Source organism: Schistocerca serialis, chromosome 1, assembly GCF_023864345.2.
Source record: "Schistocerca serialis cubense isolate TAMUIC-IGC-003099 chromosome 1, iqSchSeri2.2, whole genome shotgun sequence".
In the NCBI taxonomy this organism is placed as follows: domain Eukaryota; kingdom Metazoa; phylum Arthropoda; class Insecta; order Orthoptera; family Acrididae; genus Schistocerca; species Schistocerca serialis.
The window spans coordinates 88,809,778-88,829,702 of record NC_064638.1 but is presented as its reverse complement, the minus strand read 5'-3'; the positions used below and the strand labels follow the sequence as shown (position 1 = coordinate 88,829,702).

Below are 19,925 nucleotides of genomic sequence, written 5' to 3'. Positions count from 1 at the left end.
TGCGACTATCATAATATGTCACATAAATGGCCATTACTTCTGATTCTATTTATTTAGAAGCTTAAGTAGTTTTTTCCACTGCTAAGGGACCATAGACTTAAAGTATGTGGCATAAATTTAAACTTGATATGTGTACCCGTTTCTGAAAAAAGGATGTTCTTAACAGTTGGTCAGACTGATAGGTAACAGAGTTTCCCTACAAGGGTTCAGTATTTACTGATGAAAGTACAAAACTCTAAAAATTACATACAATATGTTGTTATGCAGAAAATTTTTGCTGAACGTTGAGCAAAAAATGTTTAAGAAATGTACTTTACTCTCATTATTGTGAGGTGGCATAAGTTTTTGTAGCAATTTTCCAACCAGCAGAAATTGTATCAAACAGAAACTGAAAATCATAAAGGCCATGTAAAAAACACTACACAAAACCTGTGCAAATCTGTTTGAAAAGTTCTAGATAATACCATAATTATAAGCAAGGCTTGATGATTGCTTTGTTGAGTGGAAATGCAGTCGTCTGCTTCTTTCACTCCTAATGTAAGAATGTTTTCAGTTTTGGTAGTAGGTGGATTGTGAGAGGGCTTTTTTTTATTATTTATTTATTTTTCATTAAAAAACACGATCATTGTGCCCAGAATTCACTTTAATTTTTCTGACACAAAGGGATGTAAATTTTCAGTAAACTGTGCTGCACAGTTCAGTGTACCCAAAGAAAGGCATTACAAAACCACCAGAAGCTACCGTAGTGTGTATTAATATTTTTGACAGCTAGTTTCGGTCAATTGACCATTTTCAAGTCATGAATATCATCACAACATGTTAAAGGATGGTTCCTTTATGTCAGGCACATAATTATTATCAGTTGCAGCATTGTTACTTATATTACATATGCTGCAACTAATAATAATTATATGCCTGGCATCAAGCAATCCTCCTTTAACCTGATGTATTGATATTCATGATATGGAGGTGGTTGATTGACTGGAACTGATTGTCAATATGTGAACAGTCATTACAGCAGCTTTTCGTGGTTTTGTGATGCCATTCTTCAAGAATGTAAATTTGTTTGTTTTCTTTGTGCATAGCACCCATTTATGCAGATGTTTGCACAACCTGAATAAATATCATGAAAGTCATATGCTCTCATGTGATACTGGGGATGAGAAACAATACACCCCGCATGTTTCAGGCAGAATTTGGTGTGCAACAAGGTAATTTTTTTTAATTTTATTTATTTATTTATTTATTTTTTTTTAAGGGCCACTAATAATTGACTCTGATTTTGTTCTCATCTCATGTGGAAAATCCACTCTCCTTGGCCAGAATATAGAATAATTATCCCCTCCTTTTTCAGATTTATTTCAGCAACTCACTGTAAGATAAAGAGACTTTTTGGCTAAAAGTGCTTCTGAAAAAACATTTACACGTAGCCCTGCACTTTATGTAGTTGAAATATACTGATGCGTGAAAAGAATTCCTCCTAATTTTATTGATTTGTTATCTTAAAGCTAATCCAGTTTTTTAAATATACTTGAATGTCCTTGTATTGACACACAGGTGTAAGAAGTCGTGATGTGCTTTCTGATTCTGAATAGACCTCTTCCATCCTTTAAGGCTGTTCCAGTGGCAACACAAAGCCAGCAAGTGCTGGTGTATCTAATATCAGCGATACGTGTTATGCCTATGGATACATTGGTGCAGACTGTACACCAGGTAGTGAAGCAGCCCCCGCCCATTGAAGGATTTAAGAAGGTGAGATCATATTTAGGTGTGTGTAATGATGTCAGAAAGTAAATGTTCTAAGTGTTCTGATAACATATAGACATGAAAGCATATTCTATAAACAGCCCATGTTTTATAATATATGTGACATGTCTTGAAATTCTAGCTATTGTTTCTGTACATGGCACAGATTGACTGTTATCATTATCATTATTATTATAGGACTTCCATTGCTTCCTCAGTGCAATTAACAAATTAATTCTGTATGCTGTGACATTCCTTTTATTGTTTCTCTACATAACTGTTTTTACTACTAAGACAGCAAGATAGGATCTGTAAACAGGATGGGGAAATTGCACGCAGCTTGACATTATCGAAATTTTATGTGTTGTAGTAAAGTAGTAAAGTAGTTTTGCTATTTGGGGAGCAAAATAACTGATGATGGTCGAAGTAGAGTGGATATAAAATGTAGGCTGGCAATGGCAAGGAAAGTGTTTCTGAAGAAGAGAAATTTGTTAACATCCAGTATTGATTTAAGTGTCAGGAAGTCATTTTTGAAAGTATTCGTATGGAGTGTAGCCATGTATGGAAGTGAAACATGGACAATAAATAGTTTGGACAAGAAGAGAATAGAAGCTTTCGAAATGTGGTGCTACAGAAGAATGCTGAAGATTAGATGGGTAGATCACATAGCTAATGAGGAAGTATTGAATAGGATTGGGGAGAAGAGGAGTTTGTGGCACAACTTGACCAGAAGAAGGGATCGGCTGGTAGGACATGTTCTGAGGCATCAAGGGATCACCAGTTTAGTATTGGAGGGCAGCGTGGAGGGTAAAAATCATAGAGGGAGACCAAGAGATGAATACACTAAGCAGATTCAGAAGGATGTAGGTTGCAGTAGGTACTGGGAGATGAAAAAGCTTGCACAGGATAGAGTAGCATGGAGAGCTGCATCAAACCAGTCTCAGGACTGAAGACCACAACAACAACAACATGTTGGTGATGTGGGGTGGGGGGAGGGGGGGGGGGGGCAAGTGTGTGGTTCAAATAAAAATAGATAAACAGGAATTCCGTGCATCATAAAATTATTTCTTGTGGTTGGTTTGTATAGTTTGGAGCTAATCTAAAATTGGCTAAGGTGTGTAAAGAATCTTGTCCACCAAGAATTAAAATATGGATTTCAACTTTTATGTGGGTTTTACAATTAGGTCATTAGATTTGAGTATATGAGAGCTGACTAATGGTTTGTAACCAGTGAAAACAGTGGTATACTATTGACACACAGTTATGAATTTCAAGTTTTGCATCAAAAGACAGTCTTGGAGACTGAAATTGGTGCTGAATAAAGTTACTTGATTCAGCAACTGAAGGTGTTATTCACAATGTCTTTCCTATAAAGTATATGTTGTCCTGGGAATTTGCAGGTTTTGAGGCAATAAGAGCTGTACTGTGAATTGAGAATTAAAGATTGAAGCATGATTCTGTGTAGATTCACACCCATATTGCTTACAGACCAGTGCTGAAACTGCCACCACACCAAGGAATCAACATAATTTCCAATGAAAAGTATGACAACTAAGAAAGCCCAAGATACGTACAGAGTACTAAAGTAACAGTATTTTCTGTAATGCTTGGCAATCTACAATAGATTCACAGCCAAAGATTGCTAGAAATTTGTTAGAATCCTGTAATGAATAAAATACCTGTACCCATCCCCCCACCCCTGTTTGCGAGTGGCAGAAGCATTTTAGTTCTTATGCATTTATTTTGTGTCTCAGTTTTTAGAAAGCACACTAAATACATTCTCTGGAAATGAATTTCTTCATTGATGTAGATGGATTAGCCACTTTCACTCTTTCCTCTTTATTTGTTGTACTTTTTATTTCTTTGATTAGTATCAGGTGAAACTTGCCAATAGTAATTTCACCAAGGACTACTGTGTTGAGTGAGTAGGTGTCCAATACATCTTGATTCAATGTGAAAAACAATGCTCTGCCTCTTACTTGTGAGAATTGGGGTTTTTACCAAATGAGATCCAAGTTCCATTACCTTTACTGTCACTAATTAACTGTTTCTTTTTTATGTACAGGTTTTGTCTAACGAAACCACATCTCCTGGCAGTCCAAACTGATACCTATGAATGTTTACCAAGTCAGCCTCAGTCAACACTATTTGTATCGTAGTATTGCATTGCTGGACATTAAAAATGGCAATACCACGAAGGTGGCATACAACAAATGTTAAATATGCATGAAGTGTCCTAGATACTTGGATATGCAAATGATAAACATTTCAGTGCAGCTTCACAAAGTAGATATCAGTAATGCATTTTACATCTTTTACATAGCACTTTTCTCAATTAAAAATCATGGAAGAGTGATTATTGATACTCAGTTATTGAAAGCAGTTGCCTGAGCTGATAGAGACTGGGAGGGGATAGGGAAGGCCCAAAGATGGGGTAACAGAAACAGGCAGGTTTTTGGACAGATGACTCAGTGGCTGCGCAGTAGGAACAAAAGAGTGTACAGAGAGTAGATCAAAAAGAGATGCAGGAAGAGCAAAGGAGAAAAAAGAGAGAAAGGTAAAGATGAAGAGGCAGAATGAAATGGAAGGGAAGAAAGAAGGCAGAGGGGTTGAAAAGAGAGGGGGGGGGGGGGGAGAGAGAGAGAGAGAGAGTATTTGGGGGGGGGGGGGGTATTGTCTGTCATCTCATCCATAAATAAATCTCTTGTGACATATCCCCCCCCCCCCCCCCCCCCCCCCCCTGCTGCAAGTAATCTATTAAGCAGCCACCGTCAAGCACTCATCTTATAACCCAATATCACCATGGCCTTGAGAAGCTCAACCACATCCTCCACCAAGGCTTTACTACCTCTCGTCATACCCCGAGATAGGGGACATTCTACCAAAAATCTTGTCCACATCCCCCAAAGTAGTGTTCTGTCACCGACCCAACCTACAGAATATCCTTTTCCATCTCTTTTCCAATCCTGCTGCTAATCTTGCACCCCATGGGTCATTGCCTTGAGGTTATCCTAGGTGTAAGACCTGTGCCTTACACCCATCCACCACCTCCTACTGCATTCCAGTCACTGGAATATCTACCCAATAAGAAGCAGGCCCACATGTGAAAGCAGAATTGTTATATACGGTGGTGATTTGGAAAGTTCTCAGAACGGAATGGGAAAAAAGTACTTACATTAGTGAATCTTTTTTTGTTTTTCAATGTAGTCTCCTTGTAGATTAATGCACTTGGTCGAGTGGTGTTCCAGTGTCTTGATCCCATCTTGAAAATGAGTTTCCTCCAGGCTTGCAAAATAGTTGTCAACTCTGGCAATCAATTTTTCGTTTGAAGTGAATCTTCGTCTACCGAGAAAAATTTTCAGTTTTGGGAAGAGATGGAAGCCTGACAAAGCCATATCTGGTGAATAAGGCAGGAGTGGCAACAATTCAAACTTTAGTTCGTGTAATTTTGCCATGGCGATGGCACATGTGTGTGGGTGTGCGTCAAGAGTCATGCAGATAATTTTTTCATTTCTAATTCTTCAGTTGAAATGTGAAATACCCTTTCAGATGACATCTGGCAAGCGTGAGCAATTTCACGCACTTTCAGTCGGCGGTCCTCCATGACCGTTTTGTGCACTTTTGCAATGATTTCTGGAGTAGTGACACATCGTGGCCGACCACTATGCGGTTCATCATGTAAGCTCTCCCAACCAAATTTAAATTCATTTGTCCTCTTGGCAACAGTTGAATATGAAGGAGCAGAGTCCCCCAGCATATTCTGGAAATCAGCATGAATGACCTTTGCTTTCATACATGTCTTTACGAAGTACTTAATCACTGCTTGAATCTCGATATTTTTTTTTTTTTTTTTTTTTTTTTTTTTTTTTTTTTTTTTTTTTTTTTTTTCCCTCCATCTTCACAAATCACTGCATGGGAACAACAATAGAGCCACGTCACCACCACAGCTCTCTTCCAAGAGCAGTGACGTGGCACGTGTTTGCAGGAAACAGTCTAATGAATATCACATGAACAACTCGTTGCGCTAGCGCTGACCTCTCGTGGTGATTCTGAGAACTTTTCAAACCACCCTCATATCTTTCTGTGTTTACATGACAAGTAACAAATTGTCTGCTTGCATGAATGGCCACTCCCAAACTGTCCAAACCGCAAATTTGACCATCCAGTTGCTGAACATGTATGACATTCTGTGTTAACATGACAAGTAACAAATTGTCTGCTCGCATGAAACTGTCCAAACCGCAAATTTGGCCATCCAGTTGCTGAACATGCTGCAACACAACTGACTTCATTTGGTTACTCTATGCAGATGGGAATTGTCTCTCCAGTAAATCCCGCACTCTCTCAATCCCACTGGCCTAAACCTCCATGAACGTGTTCCCACTGCCTTATCTAATTTTTCCCTACTTCTTCTGTTCAGACTACTACTCCTCCATCCAGATCGTGCTCTGCCTTCTCTCACCACTATTCTCCCCTCCCCCTCCCCCTCCCTCAATGTGAGCATTCCCTCTCACGCTCCTTCTCCCCCTCCACCTCCTTCTGCCTTTTCAACCCTTTTCCCTTCTTTCTCATCTCCCTCTCTGTCTTTTCATCTGTTTCCCACCTCCATTTTCCCCTCCCTCCTACTCCCCCCCCCCCCTCCTATTGCTCTTCCTGCATCTCTTTTTGCTCTACCCTCTGTAGTATTTTCATCTTGTGCAGCTGCAGAGTCATCTGTCCAGAGACCTGCCTCTTTCCCACTACTCCTTCCCTGCATCCTTCCCTATCTGCTTCCCACCACTATCTGCTGAGGCATCTGCTTTCCGTAATCAAATATCGATAATCAGTCTCTGCAGTGACCACAGGAGTGTGCATTTGGGTGTCTATGTGTGTTAATGTGTGTACCTGTTTTAGAAAAAGAGCTATTGCTCAAAAGCTAGTGCAAATGCCGTTATGTGTTTCTGTGGTCCATGCATTGATCTGTTATCGGTGAGAGGTCACCTTTCCTTTACTTTTCATCCTGTCACATTGGAATATTAGTAAATTTTGAGCGGATTGTTGTGTCTTGTGTAAAAAGGAGAAATATCTACTAACAAGTATTGTAATTTGCAAGTATCAAGGCTATGGCTTCTTGGACTTTCAGCACCATTGTTGTGGCTTGCCTTGATGTGGCAGCAGAGATAGCGATGTACCTAATAACCGAATTGGAAACAGGAATGGCATTTTGTCATCTTTTCAGCTGAGTCCCAGTTCTATGTATAGCATCACAGTGGACATATCCATGTGTGGAGGAGTACCATATTGCATTTGTCATCATCATATGGACCGATCACGTTGTATGGTGATAATAGTTAGTCTAGTTCATATAGGTGATACTTTGGACACCAGGCTTGGATTCCTGGCATCTTAAAGCTGGTGGCTGTGACCAGTCTTTGATAGTGTTATCTTTCATCACTTGTTATCCTTTCTGATGTTGCAATTTTAATGCCTGCCAGTGTATAAAGGGATGGCTAAGCATGATTCTGGAACTGTTTGACAAATTACACGTTGCTGCCTGAAGTCAGAGAGGTAATCTTGCTGGGTCAACTCGTATCATATGCATCGATTCTACTCAGATTGCTTCTTGCTATTAGTAGCTGACCTTCCCTTGTAAAATTAAGGGGCTTCATTTGACAGAGCACAGGAGTACAGGCAGACTAGTCCTAGAAGAGCAGAAACCACTGTCATCATAAAATCGTAAATGAAGCAATAATGTAGTACATATGCCCCAGAAAATTTGTTGAGATTTGTGTGGACCTAAGAACAATGAAGAAAAATGTTAGAAGCTGAGGTGCTTAATTCCATATCTAACAGATGGTCAACTAGAGTGTCTAATATTGTATATACTTTGTTACTAGTTAGTTGTCTTGAAAATTGGCAGATTTTAAAACTAATTTGTACATTTTATTTATGTGCTTGTGAACTATCACTAAATATAGACAAAAATACAAAAATAAGACATAAATTTTACTATGATGGGCTCTTTTTTTTTTTTTTTTTTTTTTTTTTATGATGTGTATGTAATTGTGATTGTGTAAGAAAATAATGGACGGGAAAAAATAAGTGTATATACTCTATTTCAAAGTACTTTACATACATTTTTCTCTTATTATAGGAGGCTTGTATAGAAGTTAGTGTTCTGGAGTTGTTTTACTGCTATATGCAAACAACTTCTGGTTCTCAACTCACTGAGAGCTGGAGTTCTTTAATAGGACTTCTGCGTGATGGCTTGACACTCTCACCACCAGCTCAGTTCTTGATGCTAGCTATACTGAACGAGTTTGTGCAGAAGACACCTCCACTTTCAGAGAAAAAAGAGCTTAGGGATTTGCAAGACATCACAGCAAAGGTTTGTCTTTTATTAGTAGTATGAATTGAATTTCTCTATGTGATTTCAGTAGAATACTTGTATTTCTTTTCATATTCTAGAAATGCAGTTAAAGTAGTGGTTGGAATATAGAAAAGAATCATACAATTCATATTATTGAGGAAAAAGACCTTGTTTCATAAAGCACCTAGCATCCAGCACACATTGGTCTATCAATTACTCATACGATTTTGAATCCATCCCTGTTGATTTTTGGACATTTTTGTTCAAATTCTAAGTTGATTTCTGAATGAATCGTAAGTATATTTTTGGATGCGTGCATCGTGTACATGATGTCTCTGCCAGGAGAATCCCCATTGCATCTAGAAATAAACTTTCCTGCAGACAAAAGGGGACGAGCCTATACAAGCTGAGTGAATAAATCCGAAAGGGCGAATGACAGTCGCTGTTTATGTGGTTGACTGGGTTTGCAAATGATCAGCGTTGTTATAATTATTAGCAAATTCCATTGATTCAGATTGCCAGAGAAGAAATAAATGACTAACAGGAATAAAAGGCAACAAAGATTACGAATTGTCTTCTCCGTGTATCCAAGAAAATGAAATTTTGACAGAAAATTTTTGGCCATACGGCTACACTACTAAGGGCCAGTTATACAGTCCCCGGCTAGCAGCCACTACAGTTCTATTCTGGGAGTAGTGCGGAAAATGCGTTGTACAAACATGTAATAACACCTAACTGGAGAATAATGGCGGGATAACTAAACTAGTGATTCTGGCACAGGTAGTGAAGTTAATCGGCGAACAAATTCTGACAGTGGCAGGAATAGCTACAGAATTGGTGATGACGAGATTGTTTGTTAGAACAAGGAGGGAGAAGAAACGGGGACATCACACAAATTATAGAAGAATAAGTCAGTTCCAAGCTAATATAAAAATTTTGTAATACTACTTTTTGATCTCTTGCCTGAGAAACTGGTGTGCGTGAATTAAATGTGAAACTGTTTCCTAACATAAAGCCTTTTGCTTATAGTAGGTCTAATAGACATTTGATATTGGTACTTCGTGAATTATATTCTGTCATGTTATAAAAATGACCATTTATGCCAAAACAGTCTCGTTTATTTGGTGTGTGTAACAATTGCTTCAATATTACGCTGGCCTATTTCGTTATATCTTTTCAGACAGTGACAAAATAGACTTAATCAGATCGAGAAACCACACCAGTCTTCAGTACTATTTGTATTAACAGCTTTTCTAGTATTTGACTATGACATTTAATTTTTTATAAAAACAAAGATGAGGTGACTTACCGAACAAGTAAGTCACCTCATCTTTGTTTTTATATATAATTTTTCCCACGTGGAATGTTTCCTTCTATTATATTGATAACATTTCATTTTTTCATATAGCAAAACATTGATGAACTTTGATGAGGTAATAGATTCTTTCCCAGAAAGGAAAGTACGCCATATAAAGCTGTGGCAAGATTAGAGAGAAAAAAAGCTAGGACTTAACGATTGAAAAATGTATACTGTCTTGCTTGTCTCTTGTCTTTACTCATTTTATGTATCATATATTTAATTTTATGTCACACAAAACAGCAAGTTGATAGGCAGTAAAGACTGCAAATTTTCTGAAGAGTTCTTGTTCTGCCGGTTCTGCCAGTATTAATTGCAAGATTTTTTTTAAAGAGGGACAGGATGTCAAACTGGCCGACTGTAAGTAGGAGAGGCACCACAGGTCATTTTAATTTCCACTGGCCTGAATATAGTTCGATGGCACCCATTACAAAATATTACACGTTTGAATTCCACAGAGCGAAATACAGAGATGTGCAATGGAAGAATCCTGTGTGAAGAGGCGTGGCACTGTACTTCGCACACTTAAGACCAAATAACATGTCTTACATTCCTTCAAACATATTTGTTTCATGTATCAGACTCTTTAGAAAGACGTGTGCTACAAAATGAAGATATTTTTGAAAAGTCGATTTTTTTCAAATTTCTGGCACCTACCTCAAACACTCAAGGGAGGGGGCGCGCCATTACCAATATTGCCTCGGTTCGGAAATATCGTAGATCCGGGCCTGATGCACAGTGCAGTCTTAGTTGTAGTGGGTAGGTGGTAGTCTCCACGTGACCTGTGTTTATGTTCAGTGATTTTGCTGTTTCCTCTTTGTTTATTGCTCTCACGTCAAATGAAAACAAATTGGATTTCTGTGGCCAGGAGCTATCAAGTGAATTAAAATACATTCACATAATTATTGAAGGCTAAAACGTGTTATTAATTTCAGATTTTATTTTGTTTCCACCTTTCTGACAGTCAAGCGTTAATCACCTTGCAGAACAATGAAGTTATTTTTGTCGATTTGTTAAAGAAATTTGACTTTTATTAATCTTTTCTGCTGAGGCAGTCGATTTATTTGAACTGAAGTGTTTAATTCCACACAATTGGCTAGTTTCAACTGCTCGCTGCATTTCAAGTTCACATTTTCATCTTTAGCACGTATGGTTATTATGCCATAATAAAGAACCAAACATGAGATAATATGGTACTGGTACTCCAAGAAAATTTACATTTAAATCTGGACATACAAATGTACATTTAAGCCAAATTATGCATTTTAGTATGCTTCACAAAATTCCCATGTTCTTGGAATATCCTCTAATGTCTTGTTTCTTTTATGACATAATGTAAGATCTTCTAATGTTTTACACGTACGAACGTGCGGGCTTCTTGCGTCATCGTAGCTGTGCAAGCGTGGTGATGCCTGTCATCTGATGCAACTGCTGAAACGATTCTATTTCTAACAGGTCACGGGAAAATATTCCAAGTGGTTGTTTGAAAAGCATTACTTTCAAGTAAAGTAAATTTCGTTTTACACAAGATGAACTCTGTGCGCAAATGTCCGATGAGTTTCTTAAATCACAGAGCGTTTCACTCCCATTCAAAAATCAAATCTTTGAGGATGACCATTTAGAATATTTTCGAGCCCAGAAGATCAGACATTTATGTCGAGTTAAAAATTTTACTGGCGCATTTGTGTGATGTATACTAAAGTGTAACACGTGCAAAAGAGAGTGACATTATGTGTGAAAGCTTAGCTTCTCTTGTAACTTATTAGAGACCAATATTATACGTAAAAGCTTTTCTTTTGTTGTAGCAACACTATGTATATTAATTTAAACCATTACCTTTTCCTATTTGTGTGTTTGCGCTACTTAACAATGATGTTGCTATTGGCGGACTACATTACATGCCCTATGCTTTGAATATCCGCTGTCATCGGCTGGTGAGATCACTTGACATGAGCTATGACTGGCTTACAAAAGCGCATCGTAATCTCGATTTCAATCCTTCGGAAAGTAACGGGTGGTGTTTGATGGAATTCTAATTTATACTTTCGTAATACGAAAATATGCAGTGTACATGTTGCTGCACATCAGATATCTTTCCAAAACGTGTTTTTTTTCCCCCTGAGTTTCGTTTTCTATAGTTCTGGGAAATTCTACACCTTTGTATAAAACCACAACCATTTAAAGGATTGATAAGTTTTACAGTCCTGAGGAAAAGTATACTGTTACTTAACACGGAAAAAGGAGAGAAAGTGTATTTTTAACCAGGAAATCCTGGAAAAATCCGGGAATTTTTTTTCTTCGTCCATTTATACACCCTGTACCAGCGAAGCTAGTTTGAAGGCTTGCTGCTAAGTGGCGCAGCTGCGGCTGCATCTGCTGTTATTGTTGTTGCCACTGCTAGTGCTGCCGTAAGACACGTCCACCATGCCAGTATACTGACATCTGTGGCTTCCCTTTAAAGCTGGCACACCAGCAGCTCTGCAGTCAGTTATTTCTCTTCGCTATAGGGTTGATGTAACTTCACATTGTTGGCTTCATTCTGAATTTGCTGCACCTTAGTTTTCAATCTTGGTGTGCTCACTTGAGTTGTTATTCTCTTCTGCCATCTGTGTTGTTTGCATTTCTCTCATGTTGCCCACCTGTTACTCTCTGGTGGCTTACAGTAAATGCTCTCGGCTAGTCAGGCTACCTCTGCTGGTTCTTGAGTCATTCCAGGTTATGTCTGATTCTGGTTACTATAATTGATGGTAAGGTAAAAAGGTTAGTGGTTTTCCATGGACACCAAACTCGTGCAGCTCATGGAATAGCAACAGCAATTCCAACAACAATTTCAACTTTTGTTTGATCACTTACAGATTCGGGGTTCCCAACACATTCCGGCTGTCATCACTTCCTGGGTGAAGTGCCGTCTATGCATTTCCACCATTTGACTACACAAAGGATGATTGGGACACGTATTTGCAGTGGCTGAAACAGCACTTAGTTGCTTTTCAGTTTGGATGGTGCCCTCCAACAGTTGCCCTTCCTTTCTTGGGCTTCCTCGGGGATGTATTTCTTGCTAAAGAAGTTGGCTCTGTGTTTAAACCCGGTTGCACTCATGTTTGAGGAAATGTGTTCATTGCTCTCCAATTATTATTCAGTATGATTCAATGTGGTTATATCAGACCTCGAGTTCCATCAATACCATAAGCACCATGGTCAGTCGTACCACTCATGGGTGATGGATTTGGAAGAGTTGAGTTGATGTTGCAATTTCACTTGTACAAACCCAGCTTGCAAAACTTCATACCCAGATTATTGGGTCCCAGTCTGGAATTTCACACTGTAGCCCTCAAACTGGACTCACTTCCTTAGACGATATTTTGAAAATCGCACACTCTACTGAGATCACAAAGGCAGCAAACTAATGCCTCATGGCTTGAACCCAGGGGACAGTGGTACAGTGATTGCCTTGGGGGCAGAATTCTCACAAGTCTGTTTCCTGCTGGCGGCATCATGATTCATCAATTTTGCAGGTCTTCATGGCCTTTGCGGAGGAGGTTGTAACACCCCATTGATTTAAGTAGTTGTGTCACATGCCATGTCCTGATTGCTTCACAGCACATCGACGTGTGGGCTGTCCAGATCACTGGGCACACTGTACTCACTTTGGAAAAGATGGACATTTCCACATTACTGTCTGTCATCAACTATCAGGACAGTCAGATGCGACAGCCAGCCCCCACCTCCCCTCCCCCACCCCCTTTTGACAAGAACACGTGCATCATGGGATGGGGTATGAATTTCGGGCAGTTGTTTCTCAGGGCACTCCTTCCACAACTGCTTTGTTTATCAACCTCATGACTACAGACAAGAGTGTTCACTTCCTGGTGGACACAGGAGCTACTGTTTCTTTAATTAACCTCTAAATGTATGCTCACTTTGGTTCCCCTGACTTAGCCCCACCTGTTCGTATGTTGGTTGCCTATGGTGACAGTTCAATACCTCTCCAGGGTCAATTCAGCCAACACTACTTACAAACCGGCCATATGCCTTTTAACTCTGTTTGTCGTCGATGGTCACTCAGTGAGCAACAGTTGATGCTTTTTTGCTGTTTGGATTTCCAATCTTCAGTGATGAGGTTCAAGTCATCTTTGATTGACTCCACAAGCTGGGTAATTTAACTTTTCAAAATTAGTGCTTGGGCCACACCCTGGTAATGATCAAGAAACCCAATGGCTCTCTCCGGCTGTGTGGCAATTTTAAATCAACAGTCAATCCCCAGGCACAAATGGATTCATACGAAATCCTGCATCCAGAGAAGCTCTGCATAAAGCTTATTGGAGGTGAATATTTTTCTGAGATAGACCTTGTTGTTGCATATTTGCAAATCCACCTGGATGAGGAATCACAGCGCACTATAGTTGTCAACATCACCTTCGCCTTATACAAATATAGGCGCTTGCCCTTTGGGATTTCTTCGGTTCTGACGATTTTCTGGAGGTATCTGGAACAGTTAACTTTGTCCATTCCTGCTTCTACTATCTATCTTGATGACTTAATTGCCACTAGCACTATACATGAGGACCACCTGCGCAACCTCTGCACTCCCTGTACTATGTTACGTTATGCAGGGCACAAGATGTCAGTTTTTTCAGGAGCAAGTGGAATACTTTGACCATTTGTTCAAAAAAGACAGGATCCACTCCCCTGACTGCAACATTTCTGACATTACTTATCTACTCTGCCCCAAAACTTACAGGAGCTGCAGAATTTTTTGGGAAAGGTGAATTATCATTTCCTTCCACAAGAGGCTCACATTGTGCATCTCCTCAGCCAGCTGTGAAGAAGGGCATTCAGTATAGGTGGACAGCTGCCTGTGAGCATGCTTTCACACATCTGGAGTGTCATTAAGAACCTCCATGTTTACTTACTTGGAACCAAGTTCACCCTCATTATGAATCACAAGCCTCTAATAGCTCTCTCTGGGCCTCACTCTCGGCTTCTAGAGCAGACTGCATGATGACTCCAGTGCTGGGTGGTCTTCCTCATGTCTTACATTTATGACATTAAATATGAGCCCACTGCACAACACACAAATGCGGCTGTCCTTTCTCCTCTGCTTGTGGGTTGCAACCCATCATTTGACCAACAGAAAATATCCTGTTTTCATCTAGATTGCACTCCTGGGATGGGTTTCCCATTACAGCTACCTACACAGCTGCAAAGCGAGCCTGTCTTGCAGCATGTCATACACTATGTGCTCCATGGGTGGCACACTTCTTTTTCCATGTCTGCTGATCCAGAACTTTGGGCCTGGGCTCATCTCTTCCACTGTTTGTCAGTTGTCTCTGATGATGTTCTCCTGCATAACACGGAGCGGCTACCCAGTGTGTCATCATCCCACCTAATGTGTCCCCCCAGGTTCTGCAACTACTCCATCAAGGGTGTTTGCGTATGTTGCAGATGAAAACCCTTGCAAGGTGACAAGTGTACTGGCCGGGACTAACAGAGATATGAAGACCTTTGTGCTCAGACATTCCACTTGTTCCCAGCACCAACCTGCGCCATCTCAGTCTCTTGCCCCCTGGTCCGCTCCCCATCACCTCTTGGACAGCATTCATCTGGACTTAGTTGACTCCTGTGTGGCTCATTGTTGTGGACACTTATTATAACTACCTATATGTCATCATTCTAACCACCCATATGTTGTCAGCATGGTGCCCACCACCACCGATGCCACTCTCAATTCTCTTTTCCAAATTCTAGACAGAGGATTCGCTGCACCACAGTGTCAGACAGTAGACCCCAATTCGTTGCAGCTTTTGAACAGTTCTGCATCTCCAGTGACATCAAGGATAGTACCAGTCCTGCCATGACCATAGCTCAGCAGAGCTCCTCCTTGGGCAGAAGCCGCATTTTGTCCTCAAACCCCTGGGCCCACAGGCCACAGGACCTTGGATCCACAACGGCAGGTGCTTTCTGCCGTGCTCAGTTACGTGAGCACACTCATATGGGGTGATCTTCATAGATGATGGTCGTGGTGGTTGCCATCCAAGGGCGGTGCCGTACGATGGTGGACACTCTGATAAGTTTAGAGCATCAACATGCTAACCAGCTCCATCCAAGCCTACCAGCTTTACCACCGCTGCTGACACAGGTCAGTCCTGGAACACCCGCCTAAGCTGCTCCCACACCCACACTTTTACAACTTCCATTCTTGGGCCTTCGCCTCCACCCTCTGAGCCATCATCACCCACACCATCATTAACCATACCGCTGGATCCTTGCATGTAACCAGGCACCCCAGCTTTTCCTTTCTGCCTGCAGGCTTCTATGCCAGGCCTCAACTTGAGTCACCTATTGGCCTCCAACAGCTTTGTGCAGGTCACTTCTGGCCCTATGTGCCCATTTCAAGGGGAAGGAATTTGGTATCTCAGCCCAGTGAGTTTGAAGGACTTCTGGACAGTGTGGAAATTGATGACAACTGCTAGGCAACATGGTTGCACCTGTGGGTAATGCATTTGCCACTGTGAGTGCAGCTGCAACACACACACACACACACACACACACACACACACACACACACACACACACACCGGGCCAGCCTATTTGCACCCAGGGCTTCCCTTTAAAGCTGGCAGCACAGCAGCTCCACAATCAGTTGTGCACAGTACTGGTCTCACTACTCATTGTTGTCTTGGCTCTGAATTCGCTATGCCTTAACTTTCAATCTTTGTTCGCTCACTGGACTTGTTATTATGTTGTACTGTCTCCATTGTCTGTCTTCCTCTTGTGTTGTCCACCTGTTACTGTTTCCTGCCACTATTCCTAAGGAGAAATGTTTCCCTACCTTCTTAAAATTTCTCGTAACACCTATATTCATTGGTGCTGTCACCTAAACCCTCATCTTTGTTAACTGATCTGCAAAGTTTGGATCTATTTGTTGCTAAGTAGTCTATTGCCTTTATGATTCAGTTTTTTGTCTGTTTGAAGTAATTTTTACATCTGTAATCCTGCCTAACCTCCATCCATGCTGTTGCTCAGCCACACAGCTCCACACATTTTCCTCATTACCTCCACTCACCGAGTTGGAGCTCCCTTACAAAGGTAGTGGTCTGAAATTTCAGTCAGTACTTTGCTGTTTTACATGATTTTCTGTTGCCAAATCTCCTGTTTTCACTGCATAGTGATCTTTCCTTCTGTAGATATGTTTGTACCATCTTGAATTTTCCATTAGTTTACATAAGATTCAGTAATATGAAAAGTTTCTTGAGGAAGAGGGGGATGTGCTGAATGAACATAATGTAAATTTATCCTAATTAAGATGGGAAGTAGGTATCAGATGCAGGTGCATTCAAAAGGAGGTCTAGAATGATTTGATTATGAAACAAGAATATCGTTTGGAATTGATATGTGTGTGCTGTGAAATGTTGCTTTATATCACCAGTATTATTAACTTCTTAATGAAATTTGTTTTCTTTTATATTGTCATTGTAAGTTTTGTGGGCAGTGATTAACTTGGTAAATTGAGTTGGTCATGTAACCATATGCTTTATAAATATTTGTCAGTGTATAAATAATGTCTCTTTTTTAATTTGTTTTACATAACCATCTTCTATATGGTCTGGTATTGCCTCACCTTCAGCTTCAAAGATTTACCCTGAATACCTGGTGAAAAATTCAGACAATTGTGAAATCAGATTCAGATTCTTGGTAAAACTTTTGTTATGTTCAAGCTTCAGTATTGGGTTAATAAGTGTTCCGTACATGTCATACAGTTATTATATTTTTTTATCTTTGTGCACAGCTTATAGAGTCATGTGCTCAGATAGCAGGAGCTTGTCTGGAGCAAACAACTTGGCTACGTCGCAACATGGCTGTCAAAGAAGAGGAGCTGGAAAGTATGCCTGATGGAAAGGAAAAGGATTCCTCTGGTAAGTTAGTTTTGATCAGCACTGTTTTCCATAATACTTTTGGTACTTCCAAGCTTGAGTGGGGATCTTTCTCGTTCCACGATGAAAATTTTTATTTTATGGAATTTCATTTCTGAAACCTTTGTGGCTGTCTTCATTGTATATGGATACATTGTATGTGTATTAGGATGCAGAAGGTATGGATTTGTGACAGACTTCAAACATAGTCAGTAATTGTGGAAAGGCTGTCATAATTTACTTTAATTTTCAGTATATAAAACGCATGCGGCAACATGATGACTGCACAGTTTAAAAAAATCTTGTTGCCTGTTATTTCGGAAACTACAAATCCAGGGTGTATACATTCTGGGACAACCAGGAAAAATCCGGGACTTTTTTCATCCAGGAAAAAATCGGGAAAAACACAGGAATTTTAAAGAATTCTGGGAGTTTTTCATTGTTTAAGTCTTCAGTTAAATTTTAGTAGTTTTGACTGGTAAGCGCTCATAATCTGATAAAGAATTCCACTTTAGCCCGTCATGGCACTATAATACTGCAGCAATAAAACATAAATGAGGAAAAAAAATAAAACTTAATTTGCGAAGAGAAGCGTCGTTTACAGCAACAAAACACAGCTCACACACAAGCACCTGCCAACAGCAAAATGTGTCGAAGGCTTTAGGATGAATACTGCAATAATTTACAACAACAAACTACTTCTGATGGGCATGACGTCATAACGGTTTGCTATTTCCTCTTGGTTTACAGCTCTCAAAAACAAGACGGATTTCTGTGGCTGGGAGCTGTAAAGTGAATTAAAATATTAACATAATTATGGAAGGCTAAAATATGTTATTAGTCTCAGTTTTCTGATTTTATTTCCAGGTTTTTGGCAGTCAGGTATTAATTGCCTTGCAGAACAATTAAGTTATTTTTGTTGATTTGCTAAACAAAATTGTCTTTAACTAACCTTTTCCACAGAGGCTGTCAATTTATTTGAAACACTATTGGCTGGTGTAAAATGTTAGCAGAATTTCAAGTGCACATTGTTATCTTTTGCGATGTATTGCATTATGCCATAGAACTAAACATGAGACAATATAGTACTGGTAATACAAGAAAATACGCATTCCGAAAACCACACTGAAAAGTTTAATATCAGCTTGGGACCTACTTCTTTGTGAATCTGGACATACGAATGTGTTCTTTAAACCGAATTATGGATTTTAGTATGGTTTACGAAATTCCGATGCTCTTGGATTATCCTCTGATGTCCTGTTTTGTTTATGACGTAATGTAAGATCTGTTAATGTCATTACGTATGAACATATGGGCTACCTACATCATCATGGCTTTGCAGGCACGGTAAGAAGTTTTCTGGCGCTCTCTGACAACAGCTGAAACGAAATCTTAACAGGTCACTGGAAAATATTGCAATTGGTCGTTTGAAAAGCATTACTTTCAAAGTACATTTAATTTTATGCAATATGAGTTATGTTCGTGTGTGAACGTGCTTTGAATTTTTTAAATCACAGAGCTTTTGATTTTAATTTAAAGATCAACACCTTGAGGGCCATCCACTTACAAGAATTTTGAGCCCAGAAGACTAGACATTTACATCATTACTTAAAATTTTACTGACACATTTGTGTGATATATCGAAGTGTAACGCCTTCAAAAAAGACAAATATTATGTGTGAAACCTTAGCTTTTCTTGTAGCTATTCTATGTACATTATTTTAAACCATTAACTTTTCCTTGTGTGTTCATGCTGCTTAACAGTGATGTTGCTACAAGCTGACTACATCACGTGTCCTATGCTCTGAATCACTACTTTTACATGTGACACATCATCCAAAAGACAAAAACTGAGTTTCAGAAACCATTTTTTGCTGTCGTTTTGACATGTTAAGGTCAGAAGCAGATTTGCTAGCCCAGTCAACTACGGTGCCTGGAAAACAGCAGATGTAGTACATGACTTAGTCAACACAATCGCTATTTCTCTTCAGTTAGACGAGGTGTAAACAGCTTCAGCCTAATAATTCTGCTTATCCTTCACTGTACAAAAAGTCACTCCGTTCATATTAGCTGAAATTTTTAAAAACGAGACAAAACGCTGACTGCATTTACATGGCAGTGAAAATCGATTGCGGAACTGGAAAACAGGCAAACAGAAACGGATTTCCAGAATCGAATTTGAAGTGATTAAATGATTACCCAGGAGTGGTATTGGGAGATAGATTTACAAAATCAGGTTTTGGGAGCCCCATGTAAACGCAATGAATATCTGCTATCATCGGCTGGTGAGGTCATGTGACATGAGATGTGATTGGCTTACAAAAGCACATGGTGATCTCGATTTCAGTGCTTCGGAAACTGACGTTCTGTGTTTGGTGGATATCGACCATGTACAGGGGGTCCATAAAGTCCGGGAACACTTTCAATTATTTATTGCACAAGAACTAAGTACTAACCCCCCCAAAACATATGATATGCGAACCATGAGTGACCTGGCAGATGTCAATATGGTAATCGAATTCTTGCCATACCCCTCCCAGCATGGCATCATAGACTGTGG

The 19,925-nt window shown here is 39.8% G+C and overlaps 1 protein-coding gene across 1 annotated transcript in view; it reads left to right on the top strand.

Moving 5' to 3' along the window:
• Positions 1-19,925, top strand: part of LOC126462349 (protein dopey-1 homolog) — a 345,125-nt gene that overhangs the window by 219,141 nt on the left and 106,059 nt on the right. Inside the window, exons 23-25 of the mRNA XM_050096065.1 lie at positions 1,615-1,752; positions 7,880-8,113; positions 17,242-17,368. Coding sequence (XP_049952022.1) covers positions 1,615-1,752; positions 7,880-8,113; positions 17,242-17,368 — 499 coding nt within the window. The remainder of the gene's footprint in view (positions 1-1,614; positions 1,753-7,879; positions 8,114-17,241; positions 17,369-19,925) is intronic.